Source organism: Chaetura pelagica, unplaced genomic scaffold, assembly GCF_000747805.2.
Source record: "Chaetura pelagica isolate M959 unplaced genomic scaffold, ChaPel_1.0 scaffold115, whole genome shotgun sequence".
NCBI lineage: Eukaryota > Metazoa > Chordata > Aves > Apodiformes > Apodidae > Chaetura > Chaetura pelagica.
This window is the reverse complement of record NW_009953761.1, coordinates 2,048,518-2,060,784: the sequence shown is the minus strand read 5'-3', so window position 1 is coordinate 2,060,784 and position 12,267 is coordinate 2,048,518. Positions and strand designations below refer to the sequence as shown.

At 40.1% G+C, this 12,267-nt stretch overlaps 1 protein-coding gene across 1 annotated transcript in view; it reads left to right on the top strand.

Moving 5' to 3' along the window:
- Positions 1–42: 42 nt before the first annotated feature.
- TNFSF11 (tumor necrosis factor (ligand) superfamily, member 11) overlaps positions 43–12,267 on the top strand; it is a 22,502-nt gene continuing 10,277 nt past the window's right edge. The window contains exons 1-2 of the mRNA XM_010000853.1: positions 43–135; positions 7,587–7,754. Coding sequence (XP_009999155.1) covers positions 7,587–7,754 — 168 coding nt within the window. The 5' untranslated portion in view covers positions 43–135. The remainder of the gene's footprint in view (positions 136–7,586; positions 7,755–12,267) is intronic.

Sequence of the window (12,267 nt, the reverse complement as noted above, 5' to 3'; positions counted from 1 at the left end):
CCGCCGCCGGCCCCGCCGCTGCCGGGACACCCGCACCCGCCGCCCGCCTCCCGCTCCCTGCTGGCCGCCCTCGTCCTGCTGGGGCTGGGACAGGTGGTCTGCAGCGTGGCCCTCTTCCTCTACTTCCGAGCCCAGGTAAAGCGGCGTCCCTGCCGGAGCCCGGGATGCTCCTTTCGGGAGAGGCGAAGGTGGTCGCGTCCGTGGGGCTGGGGAGGTTAATCTGAAAACGGGCGGTGAACGCCTTGATCTTGGGGTGAAGTTGGCCCAGCTGGAGGGCTCCAGGGACCCCGCCGGGCCTTTGCTGTGTCCCTGTCACTGCGTCTTCAGGTGTTCGGCACCTGAAGGCGGCTGCGAGGAAGGTGGGGAGGGACTTCGTACAAGGGCAGTAGCGATAGGATAAGGGGTAACGGCTTTAAACGGGAAGAGGGGAGATTTGGGTTAGACGTGAGGAAGAATTTCCTCGCTTTGAGGGTGGTGAGACACAGGCCCGGGTTTCCCAGAGAAGATGGAAGTGTTCCACTGCTGGAAGCGTTCCAGGCCAGGTTGGATGGAGCTTTGAGCAGCCTGGGCTAGCGGGAGGTGTCCCTGCCCGTGCAGGGGAGTTGGAACCAGGTGGTCTCAAGTTCCCGTCCAACCCAAACCGTCCTGTGATTCTGGGTAGTGCTGTGGCCCAGTGGCACATACTGAGGTACAGGGCTTCTCAGTGAGGTGGCATGTGAAGGGTCCCTGACTCGGGAAGCAGCACCGTGGCCTGAAGTCTTGCAGGGCTTTGATTTTTTAATGCTCAGCTTTCAGTTATTCACCAGAAAGTGGCACGGGATGCTTCTGAAGAGGCAGCGGGGTGCACAGAAAGGAGCACAGAGAGGTGCTGCTGCCGGGGAGATAGGGTGACAGGCGGTTAGGCTTTCGGAGAGAAGACGAGTCTACTTCTTAGAAACAGCTCGGCTGGCTGGCTGGATTCACTTACTGCTGCATCTTTTACCCTCTGTGGCTGAGCCCTCTTGGAGGAAGTGGGGGGCTGCTGGCTGGTTGCTTCTCAGGGCTAGGTATTAGCTTTCTGCTTGGCTGTTTTGTTGGATGCTAGTTACTTCTGTTGATAAGGATCTCGCTGCCTTCATGGAAGTGGTACTTCTGTTGTGTGTACTTTCCATTTGAAGTCAGAGGGGAGTGGAAACCTGTTTCTTTCGGTTTACTTTCTAGGTAGATGTGCTTGATCTTGATGTAGCAGACTGGATTTCTTAACAATGTGCACTCCGAAAACAGGTGTTGCACAAGTGTGTACCCACTCAAATGGACAAATGACTATCAAATACACAGTAATGCTGCTGATCATTTATTATACAGATCAATTTGTATTTTCTTACCGACAACGTCTTTGTGTTGCCATTTTTACAAAAATAAAATGGAACAGCAATACCATAATTAATAATATCCTGCGTGCTTAGAAGAGTGACATACAGCTTCTGGGACTAATTGTAAAGTATCTTAAAGCTACTTGTTTGCTTGACAGTGAAGTAAATTAGTGCTTGTGGCAGAGAAATGTTCTTCTGTCCAGATCTGCATGAACTTGAAAAGATGACCGTGTCAGAACTTACCTCATAGAAATACACAGCTATGCATTGATTAGTAGGCTAGAGAGTCATTGCAATCTAAACAACTGATTAAAATATACTTCTTGAAAACTCTGCATTTCCGTTCTCTTTACCTTCCACTGCCCTTATTTAGGACTCTTTCTGATAGGTTCATGTCAGTGCTTCACACATGCCAAACAAAGGGGAAAAAGAGCTTTTCTACCATAATGGTTATTTTTCTCCTGCATTCTTGATTAAAAAGATTACATAATCTGAGTGTAATTCTGCATTTGGCAGCTTAATTTTCTTGCCAGTTTCTTGTTCCTATAGATTTTGAGTAATGCTGTTGGATGCAGTCCTTGGTAAACTTAAACTTTTGAAACATCTAAAAGAGACGATGTAACTAGATGTAGACTTGACTGAAGTAATTGCCTGAAAAATTTCTAATGGACTAAATGTCTCCTTTGTCATTACTGAAAATTAGAATAATGGATATACTTTTAAGTAAGTACATAATTCACCAAAATAAGGTGTCTTAATCCATATTTGCTCATCAATCTCCTATTGTGAAATAAGTTAGATGGAAAAATGTAGTAGGTCCTTATTTAACAGTGTTGCATATTGTTTTATATATATGGGACATGATCCAACCCTTTTCTTTCAAAAATATTACTTTAAAATTTAGTTCTGTTAGGCCATATACATTTATTTGTACTTTTCAGTATGAATTTCAGCTGTCTGAATTTGTAAATTTAATAACAGAACTTAAGTATTGTGATGTATTTCATTAAAATAATGATAACTTAATGGTCATAGCTGTGCATAAAGAGATTTGAATTATTTGGTTAATGAATTAACCAAATGTGAATTAGGAAGATTTAACTGTACAGGCTAACATTAAGAAGTTACATGTTTTACAAGCTCTTTAAAACTCTTACCTAAGAGGCTCAGTGAACTCTGACTCAGTTTTACCATACACATTTTATCTGTATTTGCATAAAATCATCTGGGCTGGATCATGACATAGTAGGAGTTGAGACAATAGTTGAGGTTTTGGTTTTTCCCTAGTTTTGTTTCTTTTTTGGCCTGAGCATTTGGAATTTCACAAGACACATAACTAAGACTGACACTGGATTTTCACGGGTAAACACGTTTGTGGCCGAGAAATAATGCAGCACAATGCAAGTGAGACAATGAGGTGGTATATCTAAAAAGAAAGGAAAAGTTGAGAACCAAATTTTACCAATGTTCTGGTAATAGTGTTCTGAAATGTAGAAACATTCAGATGTTCTGGCTTTTCTTTTTGGACCATCTTGCACAATGCACTGAATCCAATAAATTAAACATCTATAAATTATATTGGTCTTAAGTGTTTATACTTCATGAGGTATATTGGCTCATGATGAATGAAAGTGCCATGGAAGTTTAGATACTTGGAGCAGCTGGAGATCCATATGCAGTAGAGAGTTATGCACAGTGCAAGGTGAGAGACCAAAGTATTTTATTTAACTTTCATAAGTAAATGCTGAAATATAGTCTCCAAAAGCTTTGGTTTTTTTTTTCTTTCTGACCCATTTCCTTAATGTACTTAGATCATAAAAGGGTAAGAATTTGGTCTAAAACTGACTGAACTGAAGGGCAGTGAGACAAGCTGAAAGTGCTCAAATCCAAACTGGGGGCTGGATATCTAACTCCTGTAGAAATGCAAATTTTTTCCCATAAAAATATTAATGATAAAAAGTCTCTACAAACGTGGTGTTCTACCACACTGAAAAACTCACACTTTGATAAATGGGGACCTAGAAGGCAAATTTTTGTTGTCACTTGACTCATTTGTGGAATTCTGACTTTCTTAACATTATGTTTTAAAAAAATTGCCTTTCAGACTTCATCTAAAGTTTCATGAACATTCTAGAGCAGTGGCTAACAGCAAACATCTTGCTGGGGATCATTTGCACTTTCTGGAAGCCTGGAAGAACCCCTTCTTGGTGGTTGAGAAATATCATAGAGTGCAAAGTGATATTTTATAACCTGGAAATTGGTTTAAGTTTGAAAATAAGCACAAGTTGAAACATTAAACATTTGTAAGGAGTAAGTGCAGAATGGGATACTGTAACGTTGCATAACTGAGGCAATACTTAATAGGTAAGGTGGCTGGAATGCATTGTATCTTTTAAAATCAAACAATATTTTTATGACCCTGACAATTTGTTCTTTATTATGTAAATTCATGTGGCCTTACCCACAGTGCTGGAGTTCATTTGGCTGCCCTGAGTTAAGTGAAAAGAGTCCAGACATTCAACTAGAATGCTGAAAATCAAGGGGCACCGAAAGATTTGGTCTGATTCCATGGTCAGACACAATGGTTATATATTCACTAGTAACATAGAAAAAGTGAGCTAGACACTCCTCTCTTTAAATAGATTAGTTCCTCTAGGGAATTAATCTTACCCAGTGTGTTATAAATCTTTCTCCAGTGTTTTTGGTTGCATCTTGATTTTTCTTCCAGGTATTAAATCTTAAGGACTTCATGCTGAAGGTCTCTGGGCCTTGCACATTAGCAAGCTGCTTCCATTCTGGTATAAAATACCATTCTGGTATTGTATCTGGCTCTTTAGAAGTTCTTCTCAGAAGAACTTTTCTGCTTGAAAGTTTTTCTGTGCATCACTTCTTGCCCACAGTTTTGGTCTCAGCGCTTGGTAATGTCTGTTTACAGCCATGGTGGTTCAATACGTGTTCTTTACAAAGATGCAAGATGCAGAATTTCTGAGAATGCCTGTTCAGGCAAGTGAGCTGATTTCCTTGGTTAAATGTGGTGAAGACTAGGTATTCTTTGAAAAAGGTAAGGGCAATCAGGTAGGTTAGCGGATCTCGACATCTGAGCTTCACCTTATCAAACACTAAATCTCTAGAGACCTGCATTTTGTGGGATGCCTGCACAGCTTGAAGTTGCCCGAGCTATCAGTTACAGAGATGCTGGCTTTCTGTCTTAAATCTGCAGCAGATAAACTATAATCTGAGTAAGTGCTCCTGTACAGTCTGCTGTTAACTGTTCTAGCATAGTGTTGTGTGACACGTTTGACTGACTGCTGGTGGGTGAGAGCTGCAAGCCTATGGTACACATGATTTGTCGTGATGGATACTCAGGCCTCTACAAATTTCATTCAAATTTTGCGCCATAAACCCCAGTTTTCTTGTCCATTTTTTGAAGATGTGTTTAAATGAAACCGAACCTGGGGTAATAGTCTTTTGAGTAGTAGAATTACTGATCAAAATTAGTATCTATTGGCAGTTATTTCCTGTGGCTATCTATCATCTATCTTACAGTGTGTGTGAAGGGAGAAAGACACATTCAGATTCTGTTGAAGACCCTAATCTGCTCAGGTCTCTAGCAATCCCAATGTAAGAGGCTATATCTGGAATAATGGGTCCTATTTTGGGTCCCTCAGTACCAGGGATATATCTGCAAACTGGAGAGAGTCCAGCAGAATTCTGCCATGGTAGGTAGTGGTTATAGTGTATTAATGTACTTTTAGGGATCACCTTTACAGTAGATAAATCTAGTGCTGCCTTCCTGCTGTTTCATAGAATCATAGAATGGTTTGGGCTGGAAGAGATAAAAATTTCATGCCTATGCTTGTCCCAGTACCAGCTCTGATGCTTGTCTGATACCTGGAGTAAGTTGGTTTTGGGGTGCTAATCTTTCAGGAAATTGTATCAGCAAAAATTCCTCCCTGGTGTTTGATGTAGAGGAGGATGAGACTGAGAATCAGGAATGAAATTTTGTGGCAAAGAAGATGAGAGCAGAAACGTGCTAGTTTAGATTGCTCAAGCTTTTATTTGGACTGCACTGCACTAGCTGACTTCTTAAGTCATTAGTGTAGATTTTAGTGCATAGCTCATAGAGCTGTAATGGCTATACACAGATTTTCTTTTGGATTAAGCTGTGTCAGGCCACCCCTGGAAGATGTTGCTGCCCCCACGCCATTCTGTAACTCATCTTTACCCCTCTGCTCAAAGCTGTGGCATTTTCTGATCTTCAGGTGTACCTTTTCTGACCTGGTTCATTCCAAATCTGCAGGGATAACTGAGACAGCTAAACCAGGTCACAGAGGCTGATGTTGGTCAGAATGAATCAGGCAAACAGCTCTCATATGGAAACTTCTGCAGAAGGATGATGCTGGAGGAGGCAGCATTTGGTGTTGCCATCTGTGCAACAAATGCTTCTCTGCAGTTTGTGCCCGTTCGGTGGCTGCCTGGCTGGTGCAGACTTAAATGCACCCCTGTCATCCTAACCTTATGCTTTTAAGTTAACTTAGTTCTTTTTGGAGGGTAGGCAGTTGAATTTATTTTTGTGTGAACAAGTGATACGTTGTGTTTGATTCACTCTGGCTGTTTTGAATTCTGCAAAACTTTCCTTTGATACTTGGTTTTGTTTGTTGGTATGTTAAAGGAAACTGAACACTGCTCAGGCACTATCCCTAGTGTCTTGGCATTCCCTCATCATGATTACAAATCGTGTATTTGTAATTCATAGATAATTTTTTTTTCTTCCATCTTATTTAGAAAGATAGATATAAATGTTCTTTATTAGACCAGCTAATAGAGGTAGAGAACTTAGACAAGCTTTTGTGTGCACAGACCTTTCAAGCCTAAAGTAAAAGTGGAATAAATACAAGTTGAGAACAATTGCTGAGTCTCTTAGGTCATATCTGAAAAATAATGGTTAATATCTTTGGCCACCACAGTATAGGAGGGACACTGAGGTGCTGAAGAGGGTGCAGAGAAGGGCAACTAGGCTGCTTATGGCTCTGGAAAGAACAGATCTTATGAGGAGAGGGTGAGGGAGCTGGGGCTGTTTAGCCTGGAGAAGAGGAGGCTGAGGGGAGATCTCATTGCTCTCTACCACTACCTGAGAGGAGGTTGTGGTGAGGCAGGTGTTGGCCTCTTCTTCCTAGTGACCAGTAATAGAAGAGGAAATGGGGTCAAATTATGACAGGGGAGATTCACATTGAATATTAGGAAAAAATTATTCACAGAAAGAGTGGTGAGGCATTGGAACAGGCTGCCCAGGGAGGGGATGGAGGCACCATCCGGGGAGGTGTTCAAAAACCAGGTAGACAGGGTGTTTCAAAACATGGTTTAGTGGTTATAGAGTGGACAATTGGACTTTATGACCTTGAAGGTCTTTTCCAACCTTGAGGATTCTATGATTCTATATGGATAGAGACTCTGAAATAGTTTAAAAAATGTATGTGTGATTGAACTCTGCAAAGCATATCTCCTAGTTCTTGAAATATCCTTCCAGTTTATCTAACTGGTAGAATTCAGGAGTATTCTAAACTTACAGTTTAAAAGTATCTTTGATTCAGTCACAAAAATTGCTAAAAACATCTTCTAGATATTCCAGATTGACCAGTCTTTGTCCCATGAGGCAGAAGCGTCTTGTGATACAGTTTTATCATCTTCGTGCTGTCTTACTTGGTGACTGTTTCATATCCCACAGAATAGCAATAGTCCACAAAATAATTTCAGTGATAATTGATTTCTGTTCTTCTCTTTCTCCTTTCAAAAATTATGTGCTAGATGTACATACTTGCCCCTAGTTCCTCAACTTGGTATCTTGCAAACGTAGTTTTTACAGATAGGGTGGCTGTGTATGTTGCCTGCTAATAATTGTGATATTGCACTGAGTGGTTAAAAACTGCAGGTCAGGATTATTGATTTTACTATAAGACTGGGATTTATCTTTAACTTTTGAAAGCCAGACATCCAGTCTAAGCTAATGAACTAGGCAGCTCCAGAAGATAATTAATTCTTCTATCTCACATGCTTGTTGGATTAAATAAACCTCCATGTGGGAACTTTCTTCATCGTTTGCACTAAAAATTTAGATAATAAACTTAGCTAGATGCCTAACTTTTAGATGGTTGAAAATTCTTCATGACTTAAATGGTCCGAATGTCACTTGGACAGACACTTAAAACTGTGGTTGTGCTTACATTTTTGTTTCAGATGGACCCTACTAGAATTTCAAAGGAACATGCACACTGTGTCAGAACACTTTTTGGACATCAAGAAAATACAGATTTGCATGATGCATCCTTTGAAAATCAAGAAGCAAAGTTAATGCCAGAATCATGTAGAAGCATGAAACAGGCTCTCCAAAGAGCTGTGCAGAAGGTAAGTGGCAGACTGTGTGTTCCTGTATATAGTGCTCCTGTTGAACTAACAACAATTTTTCCAACACCTGTATTTGGAGGTAAGTTCTAGAAAATATTTTCTGGTATTTGAATAATACCTGACATTGCATCCAAGATCATATTGTGTTTGCTTATGAACCTAGTAGTGGTTAATCAGTTCTGTATCAAAACACCGTTCATTCATTCATTCATTCATTCAGATTTTAGGTAACAATGAGAACACTATTACTACAGTTAGTTTATTGGTCATTTTGACATTTGGATAGGCCTGACTGGTAGTAACTTATCCTAATATTTGTACAGGTTTGCCCAGAGTTTGGATGTTCATAAAAAAGGACAGTTCCACACTTTTTTCAAAGCAGTCTTCTTGACTGTTTCTGAGAAGATTCTCCCAAGTCAAGCTCATCAACAAGCAAAGTATTGTCTGAAGGATGGAGGAGATAGTATTTGCTCTCATTTGCTTTTCTTTCTTACTGTTTCTGCAGCCCAGAATAGGGATAGTATTTGGCATAGCATGATAACAGAGCAGTCTATCCCCAGCAGTTGAGAATGAGAGCTTGATCACAAACCCAGGTAACAGCAGTAGTCACCTACAGAAGTCAGCTCTAATAAGCCTAGGCAAGCTGGATATATGTCACAATCACCTCTTACTTTATTTTACTGCTTTTCAGATCTTTGCATGTTCATGACAGCATTTAGTGCTAATTACAGGCTATTTACAAGCTGAGTGTCTACTGTGGTATTTGATTTTCCTGGCTTATATAGGTCCATTACTACTTCCTAGGTAAAACTCAGTTTTTCATGAAGAATACTACATTAGATTTGATCTCAACTCATATACACTTTACAGACTGAATTGTACTTGAGTTAATTATGTGGTACTTTAATTTTGCTAGCCACCTCCTTGAAAAGCTTAAGGGGAAAAAAAAAGTTTAACTCTGTAGGGTTAGTTCTATCTTCTAGCATTTTATTAACTGTCTCATACTACACTTACTTACACTTGTGTTCTTATACTAGACTGCTCATTCCTGCAGGTCCCATGACAGAATAAAAGAGCTTATTACAGTAAGTGAATGTGAAGCCCTGAGTTCTGGTCATTTGCTGCTAGTTACTCAACAAAGGAATTTGCTTTAGTAAAGGCTAAATATCCTGCCATTCTAGATGGAGGTTAAATGCTGCAATGTCCGTGGCCAAGATAAGTAGTGAGTAGGAATAACTTCTTTGGCTGGTGACCATTAGTTTGAGAAAAATAAAATCTCCCTTGCCAAAGTAATCAGTCTCTGAATTCCCTTTGAATGCAACAGAATGTATTAAGCAGCTGGGTCAGTGTTCCGGGTGCTTTGTCATCATATATTGATGACAGAGAAAAATAGGAAGATGCTTGCCTGGGGCTACATTTGCATATTTTCGTTATAATAAAGAAGTGAAAGAAAGAGGGTTAAGGCAAAATTATACCCATACCATGTTCTGTGGGCTCTGCCTTTCATTGGCTCAGATACAATGAAAGGTCGAGATGCAGCTGAATCTTACTTCCAGTTGTGCTGGTCCTTTCTGCATGAGAATTCAGCCAATGTGACTTGAAAGAAATTTCCCACCATCTGTGCTTTCTTCTCTTTCCTAAAGGAGAATCTAACCTGTGTGTGTTTTAAGAACCAGTATCCTTATTTGAATTGGCAGCATGTTAAATGACTGAAAGGGAACACTTAAAAATACTGCTTAGGTTTTGTGATTTTTTTCATCAATATTTTGTCTTTTGCAATTCAAGCTGTTCAGGAAATGAAAACAGACAAATTGTTTTTACTCAGGCTTATGGTCTGGTTACAGCTTTTAGCTTACTGCACTGGTTCTCGTCTGTTTTCTTTGCACACCTGTAGAACTAGTGCTTAAATCTAAAGCAGGATTCAATGTTGAAAATGAAAGTGCTTTTATAAAAACCAGTGTAGCAGGGCTGCAAATTTGAGTCTAGAAACATTTGCCTCCTAAAAAAAATAATGATTATCAAATATTTTCTTTTAATCAAAATGGTGAAGCCCTTAATATATTCAGGATAAAAATACTGCTCAGGGGGTAGCTTGCTCAGTGGAAAGCACATTTTCAGTATGGCATATAAACTTTTGAGCAAACAAATAATACACTTTCCTAGCCTGTCTGTTTGCTTTTTGGTTTTTTTTGCATGTAACCCTAAAAACTTTGTGGGAGTCCAGATGCAGTAACCACAGTTCTTATGAAGTCTGTTATCAGCCTGAAGTAGAAAGGACTACAAACATGTATTGGGTCAATTCGTAAGTGATTTTTCTTGGCCATACTCCCAGCTTCTAGCAGCTTGGGGAGTTCAGGCGTAAACTAGCCTCCCACATGGCAACAGAGTACTTTGCTAGACCTCCATGGCAGCACTTACAGAATGCTGTAGACTTAAGAGACGTTTAAAGTGCATGTAATTACGGACAAAGTTGCATCTCATGGGTGATTGCTGTAAGTTGTTAAAATGTCAGTTTCCATCCTACCAGCTTACATACCATTTTAATTTTTTTTTTCTTCAAGCAATATGCTACTCATTTGCAGAGAAGTTGTAGTGCTGATCTCTTAAGTTATCTTCTGGTGAATATAGGTTCATGTACTTTCTATTTCACTTCCTTCCTTATTAGCATACTTCAAGTTGCTGCATTTCCAGCAAGATAAGCAGGTACTTCTTCCTGGTATTAGCTTGAGCTAAAGCATTCAGGTAGTAGAAGAAACAACTTCATGTAAGAAATTTGGTTGATTGGTTTGTTTTGTTTGATTGTTTTGTTTTTAAGATGCTGACATGCTAAGGGTTAGAACCTTCAGCCCGCTGTGGATGAGGAAAGAGCAGTTCCCAACTTTCCAGACATTTGAAGCATGATTTTAGCTTTTAAAATGTGGAAGTTTTGCAGCTTCCCAGTGGCCTCTTAAATGTTTTGGATGAAGAAAGATACATTTTTCCTTTTTGAGACTGCCTGCTTGTCTGTTGTTTAAACAGTGACTATATGAAGTAGGCTGGAATTTGGGAAGCAGCCCAGTGGACTTGGTGATCAGTGAGCAATGATGCAAAGGTGTACAAGTGCAGCTTATTGTAAGACTCTTTTAGAGTGGTGTGGTTTTGGTGTACAGTCTTTTAAAAAATAACAGCTTGGTAGTGCACATGATTTTGTGGATGGAAGTTGTAAGAGAAGTCTCTGGTAATATTTTATCTGAAGTTTTCTTGTCATTATAACTTAGTGACAGGTTCTGTTGAGCTTGTTTCTGCTTTACACATTGTGTTTAGGTCAAAGGGTGCTAAAAATGCTGTTGATACTTTAGAGATTTGGAAAATCCTAGATCTTAATTCCTTGCAGTAAGGATACCAGAGGATTTTTATAGTCCCACTGAGAGGCCATATTTAGACATCTGGTATCTTCAGACATTCACTGAAAAATGTGGTCCTTGAGTCCTTCAAGACTCAGGACAGAAGCAAGTACAAGCTAAAACGCTTTTCTAACATAGGTTGTGTATCAGCACCTTGAAACTGTAGAAACATGAAATAAAAGATCAAGAGAAGTGCTGAATTACTTATTCTTCAGGAGGAAACCCACAGCTTCATCTCTGTCTTGGGACTAGTTAATGTATTCCAGCCTCCTTTTGGAAGCCTGGGCAATAGAACAGGAAGGAATATTGACATTTAATGGGGCTGGTCTGAATCAAATAAAGAACTAGTCCAATGTCTGGAGAACTTGGCTAATGAAAGATTTCTGTTTCTAGCTACTGCCTAGTCACTTCTAATCCAATGACAAGCACACAGTCAGTGGATATGAGCCAGTCTCCAGCTCTTTGCAGTGTGTTAGTGTTCGGCTCCTGCTTATAATCTCCCTTTTGTTTTAATGACACTTGTATTCCTGATTGCATAATAGCATAACTTCAAGAGGAGTACAGGAGAGTTTCTGTCAGAGAGAGGTGCTCCTAGGAAACAGGAAAGTAGGGTCAAGACCACCAGGACAAGGGAAATTGTGGACCAAACTTCCTGGGTAGCTGTTTTGCTCACTGAGTGATGATGTTGCAGAGGAACAGCACCACCATCAGTTAGAAACTAGCTCAGACTGCATTTCATTAGGACTTTCTGCATGGAAGATGAGCTGAGTCAGGCTGCTAGATATGGGAAAATGAGGTACCCAGTTGCTCAAGCTAGAGCTTCTTTGGAAATGTGTGGAAGAAGGACTCTGTACTCCAAAGAAAAATGTAGGTTAAGAGGAGGATAGCAGTTGGCCAGTTCAGAGATTTCAAGGGCTATGCAGTTAACAAGCAAGGGTTTGGTTTTTTTAGTACCAGTTTAGGTAATAGGAGACTAAAATGTACATAGCTCTTTTTGAATCTGTCCTGTAGGCTCTTCAGGCAAGGACTTTATCACATCCCCCAGAAGGAAAGGATATGAAAGGTGACTCCATATTTGAGAAGTTTCCATTAAGAAAACAAGGAAACAAAGGAGTTTCCCCTTTATAGGG